Source organism: Engystomops pustulosus, unplaced genomic scaffold (genome assembly GCF_040894005.1).
Source record: "Engystomops pustulosus unplaced genomic scaffold, aEngPut4.maternal MAT_SCAFFOLD_87, whole genome shotgun sequence".
Lineage (NCBI taxonomy): Eukaryota > Metazoa > Chordata > Amphibia > Anura > Leptodactylidae > Engystomops > Engystomops pustulosus.
The window spans coordinates 114,921-131,702 of NW_027284974.1; the positions used below are offsets into that span (position 1 = coordinate 114,921).

At 42.0% G+C, this 16,782-nt stretch overlaps 1 protein-coding gene across 2 annotated transcripts in view; it reads left to right on the forward strand.

Annotated features, from left to right (window-relative positions):
• Window positions 1-16,782, forward strand: part of LOC140106909 (uncharacterized) — a 77,583-nt gene that overhangs the window by 52,198 nt on the left and 8,603 nt on the right. For both annotated transcript variants that reach the window (XM_072131548.1, XM_072131547.1), the window contains exons 8-9: window positions 13,684-13,995; window positions 15,539-15,841. In XM_072131548.1, the coding sequence (XP_071987649.1) occupies window positions 13,684-13,995; window positions 15,539-15,841 (615 nt within the window). The remainder of the gene's footprint in view (window positions 1-13,683; window positions 13,996-15,538; window positions 15,842-16,782) is intronic.

Sequence of the window (16,782 nt, forward strand, 5' to 3'; positions counted from 1 at the left end):
GTATATGACCTCTCTGTTATTCTATATCACACATGGCTGACTCCATACTGTACTGTATATATCCCCTGTTATTCTATATCACACGTGGCTGACTCCATACTGTACTGTATATATCCCCTGTTATTCTATATCACACGTGGCTGACTCCATACTATACTGTATATGACCCCTCTGTTATTCTATATCACACATGGCTGACTCCATACTGTACTGTATATGACCCCTCTGTTATTCTATATCACACATGGCTGACTCCATACCGTACTGTATATGACTCCTGTTATTCTATATCACACGTGGCTGACTCCATACTGTACTGTATATGACCCCTCTTATTCTATATCACATGTGGCTGACTCCATACTGTACTGTATATGACCCCTCTGTTATTCTATATCACACATGGCTGACTCTATACTGTACTGTATATGACCCCTCTGTTATTCTATATCACATGTGGCTGACTCCATACTGTACTGTATATGACCCCTCTGTTATTCTATATCACACGTGGCTGACTCCATACTGTACTGTATATGACCCCTCTGTTATTCTATATCACACGTGGCTGACTCCATACTGTACTGTATATGACCTCTCTGTTATTCTATATCACACATGGCTGACTCCATACTGTACTGTATATATCCCCTGTTATTCTATATCACACGTGGCTGACTCCATACTGTACTGTATATATCCCCTGTTATTCTATATCACACGTGGCTGACTCCATACTATACTGTATATGACCCCTCTGTTATTCTATATCACACATGGCTGACTCCATACTGTACTGTATATGACCCCTCTGTTATTCTATATCACACATGGCTGACTCCATACCGTACTGTATATGACTCCTGTTATTCTATATCACACGTGGCTGACTCCATACTGTACTGTATATGACCCCTCTTATTCTATATCACATGTGGCTGACTCCATACTGTACTGTATATGACCCCTCTGTTATTCTATATCACACATGGCTGACTCTATACTGTACTGTATATGACCCCTCTGTTATTCTATATCACATGTGGCTGACTCCATACTGTACTGTATATGACCCCTCTGTTATTCTATATCACACGTGGCTGACTCCATACTGTACTGTATATGACCCCTCTGTTATTCTATATCACACGTGGCTGACTCCATACTGTACTGTATATGACCCCTCTTATTCTATATCACATGTGGCTGACTCTATACTGTACTGTATATGACCCCTCTGTTATTCTATATCACACATGGCTGACTCCATACTGTACTGTATATGACTCCTCTGTTATTCTATATCACACGTGGCTGACTCCATGCTATACTGTATATGACCCCTCTGTTATTCTATATCACACATGGCTGACTCCATACTGTACTGTATATGACCCCTCTGTTATTCTATATCACACGTGGCTGACTCCATACTGTACTGTATATGACCCCTCTGTTATTCTATATCACACATGGCTGACTCCATACTGTACTGTATATATCCCCTGTTATTCTATATCACACATGGCTGACTCCATACTGTACTGTATATGACCCCTCTGTTATTCTATATCACACGTAGCTGACTCCATACTGTACTGTATATATCCCCTGTTATTCTATATCACACGTGGCTGACTCCATACTGTACTGTATATGACCCCTCTGTTATTCTATATCACATGTGGCTGACTCCATACTGTACTGTATATGACCCCTCTTATTCTATATCACACATGGCTGACTCCATACTGTACTGTATATATCCCCTGTTATTCTATATCACACATGGCTGACTCCATACTGTACTGTATATGACTCCTCTGTTATTCTATATCACATGTGGCTGACTCTATACTGTACTGTATATGACCCCTCTGTTATTCTATATCACACGCAGCTGACTCCATACTGTACTGTATATATCCCCTGTTATTCTATATCACACGTGGCTGACTCCATACTGTACTGTATATGACCCCTCTGTTATTCTATATCACACATGGCTGACTCCATACTGTACTGTAAATGACTCCTCTGTAATTCTATTTTACACGTGGCTGACTCCATACTGTACTGTATATGACCCCTCTGTTATTATATATCACACATGGCTGACTCCATACTGTACTGTATATGACCCCTCTGTTATTCTATATCACACGTGGCTGACTCCATACTGTACTGTATATGACTCCTTTTATTCTATATCACACGTGGCTGACTCCATACTGTACTGTATATGACCTCTCTGTTATTCTATATCACACATGGCTGACTCCATACTGTACTGTATATGACCTCTCTGTTATTCTATATCACACGTGGCTGACTCCATACTGTACTGTATATGACCCCTCTGTTATTCTATATCACACATGGCTGACTCCATACTGTACTGTATATGACCCCTCTGTTATTCTATATCACACATGGCTGACTCCATACTGTACTGTATATGACTCCTGTTATTCTATATCACATGTGGCTGACTCCATACTGTACTGTATATGACCCCTCTGTTATTCTATATCACACATGGCTGACTCTATACTGTACTGTATATGACCCCTCTGTTATTCTATATCACATGTGGCTGACTCCATACTGTACTGTATATGACCCCTCTGTTATTCTATATCACACGTGGCTGACTCCATACTGTACTGTATATGACCCCTCTGTTATTCTATATCACATGTGGCTGACTCCATACTGTACTGTATATGACTCCTGTTATTCTATATCACACATGGCTGACTCTATACTGTACTGTATATGACCCCTCTGTTATTCTATATCACACGTGGCTGATTCCATACTGTACTGTATATGACTCCTCTGTTATTCTATATCACACGTGGCTGACTCTATACTGTACTGTATATGACCCCTCTGTTATTCTATATCACATGTGGCTGACTCCATACTGTACTGTATATGACCTCTCTGTTATTCTATATCACATGTGGCTGACTCCATACTGTACTGTATATGACTCCTCTGTTATTCTATATCACACGTGGCTGACTCCATGCTATACTGTATATGACCCCTCTGTTATTCTATATCACATGTGGCTGACTCCATACTATACTGTATATGACCTCTCTGTTATTCTATATCACATGTGGCTGACTCCATACTGTACTGTATATGACCCCTCTGTTATTCTATATCACACGTGGCTGACTCCATACAGTACTGTATATGACTCCTCTGTTATTCTATATCACACATGGCTGACTCCATACTGTACTGTATATGACTCCTCTGTTATTCTATATCACACGTGGCTGACTCCATACTGTACTGTATATGACTCCTCTGTTATTTTATATCACACGTGGCTGACTCCATACTGTACTGTATATGACTCCTCTGTTATTCTATATCACACGTGGCTGACTCCATACTGTACTGTATATGACTCCTCTGTTATTCTATATCACACGTGGCTGACTCCATACTGTACTGTATATGACTCCTCTGTTATTTTATATCACACGTGGCTGACTCCATACTGTACTGTATATGACTCCTCTGTTATTCTATATCACATGTGGCTGACTCCATACTGTACTGTATATGACTCCTCTGTTATTCTATATCACACATGGCTGACTCCATACTGTACTGTATATGACTCCTCTGTTATTCTATATCACACATGGCTGACTCCATACTGTACTGTATATGACCCCTCTGTTATTCTATATCACACGTGGCTGACTCTATACTGTACTGTATATGACCCCTCTGTTATTCTATATCACACGTGGCTGACTCCATACTGTACTGTATATGACCCCTCTGTTCTATATCACACATGGCTGACTCCATACTGTACTGTATATGACCCCTCTGTTATTCTATATCACACGTGGCTGACTCCATACTGTACTGTATATGACCCCTCTTATTCTATATCACACGTGGCTGACTCCATACTGTACTGTATATGACCCCTCTGTTATTCTATATCACACATGGCTGACTCCATACTGTACTGTATATGACTCCTCTGTAATTCTATATCACACGTGGCTGACTCCATACTGTACTGTATATGACCCCTCTGTTATTCTATATCACATGTGGCTGACTCCATACTGTACTGTATATAACCCCTCTGTTATTCTATATCACACGTGGCTGACTCCATACTGTACTGTATATGACCCCTCTGTTATTCTATATCACACGTGGCTGACTCCATACTGTACTGTATATGACCCCTCTTATTCTATATCACATGTGGCTGACTCCATACTGTACTGTATATGACCCCTCTGTTATTCTATATCACACATGGCTGACTCCATACTGTACTGTATATGACCCCTCTGTTATTCTATATCACACGTGGCTGACTCGATACTGTACTGTATATGACTTCTGTTATTCTATATCACACGTGGCTGACTCCATACTGTATTGTATATGACCCCTCTGTTCTATATCACACGTGGCTGACTCCATACTGTACTGTATATGACTCCTGTTATTCTATATCACACGTGGCTGACTCCATACTGTACTGTATATGACCCCTCTGTTATTCTATATCACACGTGGCTGACTCCATACTGTACTGTATATGACCTCTCTGTTATTCTATATCACATGTGGCTGACTCCATACTGTACTGTATATGACCCCTCTGTTATTCTATATCACACGTAGCTGACTCCATACTGTACTGTATATATCCCCTGTTATTCTATATCACACGTGGCTGACTCCATACTGTACTGTATATGACCCCTCTGTTATTCTATATCACACATGGCTGACTCCATACTGTACTGTATATGACTCCTCTGTAATTCTATATCACACGTGGCTGACTCCATACTGTACTGTATATGACCCCTCTGTTATTCTATATCACACGTGGCTGACTCCATACTGTACTGTATATGACCCCTCTGTTATTCTATATCACATGTGGCTGACTCCATACTGTACTGTATATGACCTCTCTGTTATTCTATATCACATGTGGATGACTCCATACTGTACTGTATATGACCCCTCTGTTATTCTATATCACACGTGGCTGACTCCATACTGTACTGTATATGACCCCTCTGTTATTCTATATCACACGTGGCTGACTCCATACTGTACTGTATATGACCCCTCTGTTATTCTATATCACACGTGGCTGACTCCATACTGTACTGTATATGACCCCTCTGTTATTCTATATCACACGTGGCTGACTCCATACTGTACTGTATATGACCTCTCTGTTATTCTATATCACACATGGCTGACTCCATACTGTACTGTATATGACCCCTCTGTTATTCTATATCACATGTGGCTGACTCCATACTATACTGTATATGACCTCTCTGTTATTCTATATCACACGTGGCTGACTCCATACTGTACTGTATATGACCCCTCTTATTCTATATCACATGTGGCTGACTCTATACTGTACTGTATATGACCCCTCTGTTATTCTATATCACACATGGCTGACTCCATACTGTACTGTATATGACTCCTCTGTTATTCTATATCACACGTGGCTGACTCCATGCTATACTGTATATGACCCCTCTGTTATTCTATATCACACATGGCTGACTCCATACTGTACTGTATATGACCCCTCTGTTATTCTATATCACACGTGGCTGACTCCATACTGTACTGTATATGACCCCTCTTATTCTATATCACATGTGGCTGACTCCATACTGTACTGTATATGACCCCTCTGTTATTCTATATCACACATGGCTGACTCCATACTGTACTGTATATGACCCCTCTGTTATTCTATATCACACGTGGCTGACTCCATACTGTACTGTATATGACCCCTCTGTTATTCTATATCACATGTGGCTGACTCCATACTGTACTGTATATGACCTCTCTGTTATTCTATATCACATGTGGATGACTCCATACTGTACTGTATATGACCCCTCTGTTATTCTATATCACACGTGGCTGACTCCATACTGTACTGTATATGACCCCTCTGTTATTCTATATCACACGTGGCTGACTCCATACTATACTGTATATGACCCCTCTGTTATTCTATATCACACGTGGCTGACTCCATACTGTACTGTATATGACCCCTCTGTTATTCTATATCACACGTGGCTGACTCCATACTGTACTGTATATGACCTCTCTGTTATTCTATATCACACATGGCTGACTCCATACTGTACTGTATATGACCTCTCTGTTATTCTATATCACACGTGGCTGACTCCATACTGTACTGTATATGACCCCTCTGTTATTCTATATCACACGTGGCTGACTCCATGCTATACTGTATATGACCCCTCTGTTATTCTATATCACACGTGGCTGACTCCATACTGTACTGTATATGACCTCTCTGTTATTCTATATCACACATGGCTGACTCCATACTGTACTGTATATGACCCCTCTGTTATTCTATATCACATGTGGCTGACTCCATACTGTACTGTATATGACCCCTCTGTTATTCTATATCACACATGGCAGACTCTATACTGTACTGTATATGACTCCTGTTATTCTATATCACACGTGGCTGACTCCATACTGTATTGTATATGACTCCTGTTATTCTATATCACACGTGGCTGACTCCATACTGTACTGTATATGACCCCTCTGTTATTCTATATCACACGTGGCTGACTCCATACTGTACTGTATATGACTCCTCTGTTATTTTATATCACACATGGCTGACTCCATACTGTACTGTATATGACTCCTCTGTTATTCTATATCACATGTGGCTGACTCCATACTGTACTGTATATGACTCCTCTGTTATTCTATATCACACATGGCTGACTCCATACTGTACTGTATATGACTCCTCTGTTATTCTATATCACACATGGCTGACTCCATACTGTACTGTATATGACCCCTCTGTTATTCTATATCACACGTGGCTGACTCTATACTGTACTGTATATGACCCCTCTGTTATTCTATATCACACGTGGCTGACTCCATACTGTACTGTATATGACCCCTCTGTTCTATATCACACATGGCTGACTCCATACTGTACTGTATATGACCCCTCTGTTATTCTATATCACACGTGGCTGACTCCATACTGTACTGTATATGACCCCTCTTATTCTATATCACACGTGGCTGACTCCATACTGTACTGTATATGACCCCTCTGTTATTCTATATCACACATGGCTGACTCCATACTGTACTGTATATGACTCCTCTGTAATTCTATATCACACGTGGCTGACTCCATACTGTACTGTATATGACCCCTCTGTTATTCTATATCACACGTGGCTGACTCCATGCTATACTGTATATGACCCCTCTGTTATTCTATATCACACATGGCTGACTCCATACTGTACTGTATATGACTCCTCTGTTATTCTATATCACATGTGGCTGACTCCATACTGTACTGTATATAACCCCTCTGTTATTCTATATCACACGTGGCTGACTCCATACTGTACTGTATATGACCCCTCTGTTATTCTATATCACACGTGGCTGACTCCATACTGTACTGTATATGACCCCTCTTATTCTATATCACATGTGGCTGACTCCATACTGTACTGTATATGACCCCTCTGTTATTCTATATCACACATGGCTGACTCCATACTGTACTGTATATGACCCCTCTGTTATTCTATATCACACGTGGCTGACTCGATACTGTACTGTATATGACTTCTGTTATTCTATATCACACGTGGCTGACTCCATACTGTATTGTATATGACCCCTCTGTTCTATATCACACGTGGCTGACTCCATACTGTACTGTATATGACTCCTGTTATTCTATATCACACGTGGCTGACTCCATACTGTACTGTATATGACCCCTCTGTTATTCTATATCACACGTGGCTGACTCCATACTGTACTGTATATGACCTCTCTGTTATTCTATATCACATGTGGCTGACTCCATACTGTACTGTATATGACCCCTCTGTTATTCTATATCACACGTAGCTGACTCCATACTGTACTGTATATATCCCCTGTTATTCTATATCACACGTGGCTGACTCCATACTGTACTGTATATGACCCCTCTGTTATTCTATATCACACATGGCTGACTCCATACTGTACTGTATATGACTCCTCTGTAATTCTATATCACACGTGGCTGACTCCATACTGTACTGTATATGACCCCTCTGTTATTCTATATCACACGTGGCTGACTCCATACTGTACTGTATATGACCCCTCTGTTATTCTATATCACATGTGGCTGACTCCATACTGTACTGTATATGACCTCTCTGTTATTCTATATCACATGTGGATGACTCCATACTGTACTGTATATGACCCCTCTGTTATTCTATATCACACGTGGCTGACTCCATACTGTACTGTATATGACCCCTCTGTTATTCTATATCACACGTGGCTGACTCCATACTGTACTGTATATGACCTCTCTGTTATTCTATATCACACATGGCTGACTCCATACTGTACTGTATATGACCCCTCTGTTATTCTATATCACATGTGGCTGACTCCATACTATACTGTATATGACCTCTCTGTTATTCTATATCACACGTGGCTGACTCCATACTGTACTGTATATGACCCCTCTTATTCTATATCACATGTGGCTGACTCTATACTGTACTGTATATGACCCCTCTGTTATTCTATATCACACATGGCTGACTCCATACTGTACTGTATATGACTCCTCTGTTATTCTATATCACACGTGGCTGACTCCATGCTATACTGTATATGACCCCTCTGTTATTCTATATCACACATGGCTGACTCCATACTGTACTGTATATGACCCCTCTGTTATTCTATATCACACGTGGCTGACTCCATACTGTACTGTATATGACCCCTCTTATTCTATATCACATGTGGCTGACTCCATACTGTACTGTATATGACCCCTCTGTTATTCTATATCACACATGGCTGACTCCATACTGTACTGTATATGACCCCTCTGTTATTCTATATCACACGTGGCTGACTCCATACTGTACTGTATATGACCCCTCTGTTATTCTATATCACATGTGGCTGACTCCATACTGTACTGTATATGACCTCTCTGTTATTCTATATCACATGTGGATGACTCCATACTGTACTGTATATGACCCCTCTGTTATTCTATATCACACGTGGCTGACTCCATACTGTACTGTATATGACCCCTCTGTTATTCTATATCACACGTGGCTGACTCCATACTATACTGTATATGACCCCTCTGTTATTCTATATCACACGTGGCTGACTCCATACTGTACTGTATATGACCCCTCTGTTATTCTATATCACACGTGGCTGACTCCATACTGTACTGTATATGACCTCTCTGTTATTCTATATCACACGTGGCTGACTCCATACTGTACTGTATATGACCTCTCTGTTATTCTATATCACACGTGGCTGACTCCATACTGTACTGTATATGACCCCTCTGTTATTCTATATCACACGTGGCTGACTCCATGCTATACTGTATATGACCCCTCTGTTATTCTATATCACACGTGGCTGACTCCATACTGTACTGTATATGACCTCTCTGTTATTCTATATCACACATGGCTGACTCCATACTGTACTGTATATGACCCCTCTGTTATTCTATATCACATGTGGCTGACTCCATACTGTACTGTATATGACCCCTCTGTTATTCTATATCACACATGGCTGACTCTATACTGTACTGTATATGACCCCTCTGTTATTCTATATCACATGTGGCTGACTCCATACTATACTGTATATGACCTCTCTGTTATTCTATATCACACGTGGCTGACTCCATACTGTACTGTATATGACCCCTCTTATTCTATATCACATGTGGCTGACTCTATACTGTACTGTATATGACCCCTCTGTTATTCTATATCACACATGGCTGACTCCATACTGTACTGTATATGACTCCTCTGTTATTCTATATCACACGTGGCTGACTCCATGCTATACTGTATATGACCCCTCTGTTATTCTATATCACACATGGCTGACTCCATACTGTACTGTATATGACCCCTCTGTTATTCTATATCACACGTGGCTGACTCCATACTGTACTGTATATGACCCCTCTTATTCTATATCACATGTGGCTGACTCCATACTGTACTGTATATGACCCCTCTGTTATTCTATATCACACATGGCTGACTCCATACTGTACTGTATATGACCCCTCTGTTATTCTATATCACACGTGGCTGACTCCATACTGTACTGTATATGACCCCTCTGTTATTCTATATCACATGTGGCTGACTCCATACTGTACTGTATATGACCTCTCTGTTATTCTATATCACATGTGGATGACTCCATACTGTACTGTATATGACCCCTCTGTTATTCTATATCACACGTGGCTGACTCCATACTGTACTGTATATGACCCCTCTGTTATTCTATATCACACGTGGCTGACTCCATACTATACTGTATATGACCCCTCTGTTATTCTATATCACACGTGGCTGACTCCATACTGTACTGTATATGACCCCTCTGTTATTCTATATCACACGTGGCTGACTCCATACTGTACTGTATATGACCTCTCTGTTATTCTATATCACACGTGGCTGACTCCATACTGTACTGTATATGACCTCTCTGTTATTCTATATCACACGTGGCTGACTCCATACTGTACTGTATATGACCCCTCTGTTATTCTATATCACACGTGGCTGACTCCATGCTATACTGTATATGACCCCTCTGTTATTCTATATCACACGTGGCCGACTCCATACTGTACTGTATATGACCTCTCTGTTATTCTATATCACACATGGCTGACTCCATACTGTACTGTATATGACCCCTCTGTTATTCTATATCACATGTGGCTGACTCCATACTGTACTGTATATGACCCCTCTGTTATTCTATATCACACATGGCTGACTCTATACTGTACTGTATATGACTCCTGTTATTCTATATCACACGTGGCTGACTCCATACTGTATTGTATATGACTCCTGTTATTCTATATCACACGTGGCTGACTCCATACTGTACTGTATATGACTCCTCTGTTATTCTATATCACACGTGGCTGACTCCATACTGTACTGTATATGACTCCTCATATTCTATATCACACGTGGCTGACTCCATACTGTACTGTATATGACCTCTCTGTTATTCTATATCACACGTGGCTGACTCCATACTGTATTGTATATGACTCCTGTTATTCTATATCACACATGGCTGACTCCATACTGTACTGTATATATCCCCTGTTATTCTATATCACACGTGGCTGACTCCATACTGTACTGTATATATCCCCTGTTATTCTATATCACACGTGGCTGACTCCATACTGTACTGTATATGACCCCTCTGTTATTCTATATCACATGTGGCTGACTCCATACTGTACTGTATATGACCTCTCTGTTATTCTATATCACACGTGGCTGACTCCATACTGTACTGTATATGACTCCTCTGTTATTCTATATCACACATGGCTGACTCCATACTGTACTGTATATGACTCCTGTTATTCTATATCACACGTGGCTGACTCCATACTGTACTGTATATGACCCCTCTTATTCTATATCACATGTGGCTGACTCCATACTGTACTGTATATGACCTCTCTGTTATTCTATATCACACGTGGCTGACTCCATACTGTACTGTATATGACCCCTCTGTTATTCTATATCACACGTGGCTGACTCCATACTGTACTGTATATGACCCCTCTGTTATTCTATATCACATGTGGCTGACTCCATACTATACTGTATATGACCTCTCTGTTATTCTATATCACACGTGGCTGACTCCATACTGTACTGTATATGACCCCTCTGTTATTCTATATCACACGTGGCTGACTCCATACTGTACTGTATATGACCCCTCTTATTCTATATCACATGTGGCTGACTCTATACTGTACTGTATATGACCCCTCTGTTATTCTATATCACACATGGCTGACTCCATACTGTACTGTATATGACTCCTCTGTTATTCTATATCACACGTGGCTGACTCCATGCTATACTGTATATGACCCCTCTGTTATTCTATATCACACATGGCTGACTCCATACTGTACTGTATATGACCCCTCTGTTATTCTATATCACACGTGGCTGACTCCATACTGTACTGTATATGACCCCTCTTATTCTATATCACATGTGGCTGACTCCATACTGTACTGTATATGACCCCTCTGTTATTCTATATCACACATGGCTGACTCCATACTGTACTGTATATGACCCCTCTGTTATTCTATATCACACGTGGCTGACTCCATACTGTACTGTATATGACCCCTCTTATTCTATATCACATGTGGCTGACTCCATACTGTACTGTATATGACCCCTCTGTTATTCTATATCACACGTGGCTGACTCCATACTATACTGTATATGACCCCTCTGTTATTCTATATCACATGTGGCTGACTCCATACTGTACTGTATATGACTCCTGTTATTCTATATCACACATGGCTGACTCCATGCTATACTGTATATGACCTCTCTGTTATTCTATATCACATGTGGCTGACTCCATACTGTACTGTATATGACTCCTCTGTTATTCTATATCACACGTGGCTGACTCCATGCTATACTGTATATGACCCCTCTGTTATTCTATTTCACACGTGGCTGACTCCATACTGTACTGTATATGACCCCTCTGTTATTCTATATCACACGTGGCTGACTCCATACTGTACTGTATATGACTCCTCTGTTATTCTATATCACACATGGCTGACTCCATACTGTACTGTATATGACCCCTCTGTTATTCTATATCACACGTGGCTGACTCTATACTGTACTGTATATGACCCCTCTGTTATTCTATATCACACGTGGCTGACTCCATACTGTACTGTATATGACTCCTGTTATTCTATATCACACGTGGCTGACTCCATACTGTACTGTATATGACCCCTCTGTTCTATATCACACGTGGCTGACTCCATACTGTACTGTATATGACTCCTGTTATTCTATATCACACGTGGCTGACTCCATACTGTACTGTATATGACCCCTCTGTTATTCTATATCACACGTGGCTGACTCCATACTGTACTGTATATGACCCCTCTTATTCTATATCACACATGGCTGACTCCATACTGTACTGTATATGACTCCTGTTATTCTATATCACACGTGGCTGACTCCATACTGTACTGTATATGACCCCTCTGTTATTCTATATCACACATGGCTGACTCCATACTGTACTGTATATGACCCCTCTGTTATTCTATATCACATGTGGCTGACTCCATACTGTACTGTATATGACCCCTCTGTTATTCTATATCACACGTGGCTGACACCATACTGTACTGTATATGACCCCTCTGTTATTCTATATCACATGTGGCTGACTCCATACTGTACTGTATATGGCCCCTCTGTTATTCTATATCACACGTGGCTGACTCCATACTGTACTGTATATGACCCCTCTTATTCTATATCACACGTGGCTGACTCCATACTGTACTGTATATGACTCCTCTGTTATTCTATATCACACGTGGCTGACTCCATACTGTACTGTATAAGTTCCTGTATATTTCTTCTCTTGCAGTTTCTGAGCCCAGTATTACGGAGATTTCTTGTGATCCTCCATCTCCTCAGCTCGGTGAAGAGGTGACGTTATCCTGTGGTGTGAGTGATTTGCATGGTAAAGACTTGCAGGTCTATTGGTATAAGGGGATAACCCGGATATCAGGAGACAAGTGCAGAAGGAATATTGTTGAAGATCCAGAGTCTCGGACATTTGGGGGAACAATAGAGGTGAAGTTTCCTGCAGATCCCGGATGTCATGAGGAGGATTTCCGGATGGAGCTGATCCACTATGGAAAGACTATAGAGAGGACATTCAGGATGGTCCTGGGAGGTAATTATCACACCAGTCATGTACCGGGAGGGAATGGTCACTGGGGCCGGATCTATTATTGTTTTCTGGTGACTTTGTGCTGATAGAAGGTCTTTGTATCTTGTACTTGTAATTTTAAAGTGTCTGCGCCAGTTTTGTGCCGCCGCTGCTCTGTGTCTGGTTACCTGAAGTGGCTGTTACTGCTTAGCCTGAGTTTGCGAAACATTTATTACTGCAAATTGTGTCACATGCTGTATGTTAAAGGTGCAGCCAAAAAATCTGGTGCAGACTTCTGGAGGAGTGCATGGTGCGCCAGGTAATGGGAGACTGTGCACAGTATTAAAATCTGTCTCACCCTGCACATGAGAGAAGAACTCTCACACCCTGCACTAGTCACCATGCGGCACAAATTCCTGCACTGAAGACCGTGCGCCACGTTTAACATGCGAAGTCCAACAGAATTGTGTCGCACGCCCCATGGTAAAGTTGCATTCGAAAAAAGTGGTGCAGTGCAGGGGGCGCCAGATTCATAAAGAACGTGCACCAGAAATCCAGAATCTGGTGCCCACTGCACACTACGCAGGGGACTGCACATAGTACATATTGGGGCACATTTACTTACATTGCATTGGGAACAATGTCCTGTGTCACCTCACTACAGCCTATCCTATTCAGAGCCAACAGCATGCGACCTGTGTGAAATTACAGGACGGGGAGCCATACTTGCACCCAATATCACCTCCAATAATCTTTCGTACTGTGGCGCCCACAGCGGCTCCCTTAATACTTTGCCCTCCCAGCAGCCCCCTGTCATACTGTGCCCCCCTGGCAGCCCCTTTTCATACTGTAGTATCCTCTCCTCTTTGTTTATCAGTCGGTTTCATGGGTGGGGGAAGGGCTGGTGATTCCAGGAGAAGGTATGTGAAAGAACCCTCTGTGTATGTAGCTGCACTTGATGTGTTTAGGACAGATGTCCCCTGCACAGAATAGTGAGGTACAAGATCTCTCCTGTTCCCTATCAGTCCCTCAATCCCAGTCTACAGAACTTTCTCTGTCTCACTGCACCTCATGCTGCTCCCTCCCCCCATCTTGTCATCGACAGTATCCACTCTGTGCAGAGAAGCTATTAACCGTTAGTGCTCACACAGCACAGGCTATAGCCTGCATGTAACTAGTGTACTAATGATTTCTACACTTATTACATGTTCCCTGCTCCTCCATGTGATGGAAGCTGCCAGGCTGTCACCATATAGATCCTGTATTTGCACTGTGCAATATTCAGTGGAAACTAAATGGATTTAGTGCTGAATGACTTTGAGAGAGAACACAATGCATGATGGGATGTGTGGGCAAGCTAACTGGCCTCAGCTTGAGGGCATAGACAGACAGACATAAGTCTCCACTCACTTTACCTCTGGGGAGAAAGATTTTTGTCAATTACTTTCAGATGCCAGAACATTGAAAAGAAAAGGGTGAGCAGCACAACGTAGGCATAAAATCACTTTAACTTTACAGTTATGCTTTAAATGGATATATTGGTCATATAATATTGATGTCTTCTCAGATTCCCCAATCCTCAGTGAGATCACCAGTGACCCCAGAGACCCCCACTATGGACAGTCTGTGACTCTCCGCTGTCAGGTGACTGGTGACTGTGATCCTAGGGACATGGCGGTGAAGTGGTTAAAGGGTGAGAAACCTCTGGAGAAGGGGGAAGGAGCAGAGAAGCGAATCACTGAGAAGGACGGGTCAGTATCCTGCTCCCTCCAGATAACTGCTACAGCTCTGGATTATGGGAGATCCTACTCCTGCAACGTGACACACAAGGGTGTGCCACACAGCAAGAAACATTATGTACATCTGCCAGGTAAGTCACGTTCTGCATCAATAATAAAGACTAGAGATGAGCGAACACTAAAATGCTCGGGTACTCGTTATTCGAGACGAACTTTTCCCGATGCTCGAGTGCTCGTCTCGAATAACGAGCCCCATTGAAGTCAATGGGAGACTCGAGCATTTTTCAAGGGGACCAAGGCTCTGCACAGGGAAGCTTGGCCAAACACCTGGGAACCTCAGAAAAGGATGGAAACACCACGGAAATGGACAGGAAACAGCAGGGGCAGCATGCATGGATGCCTCTGAGGCTGCTTAATCGCACCATTATGCCAAAATTATGGGCAACAGCATGGCCATGACAGAGTGACCGAATGAGGCTAGATAGCATCTAAAACATCCAATAATTGACCCTGACACTATAGGGGACGGCATGCAGAGGCAGCGGCAGCAGGCTAGAGAGCCTCATGGCGACATACCCTAAATGGACTCAGGCTTCAAACCAATGGGTGTCAGAGAGGAACCAAAGGAGGTGAGCAAGAAGCGCTCAAATAATATCGGTACATGATAAAAGTTTGCCAGTATATTTTGTGGATTACACAGCAGGGTGGCGACAAAGTTAACATGGAAGCCATGAAAACAACCCAAAATTCTGCCTGACACAGCTCGTTTGATAAGGGGACCATGTATGCTTACAGTTCATGCCAGTCGCTGCACTGGCTGCCAGTCTCCTTTCGAATACAGTTTAAAATAATAATAACCCTCATCCATAAAGCTCTGTATAATGCTGCACCCCCCTACCTCTCCTCTCTTATCTCAGTCTATCGCCCAACCCGTGCTCTTAGATCCACCAGTGATCTTAGATTAACCTCTACCCTAGTGCGGACCTCCCACTCGCGTCTCCAAGACTTCTCTAGAGCTGCACCAATTCTATGGAATGCTCTGCCCCGGACTATCAGACTAATACCTAACCTC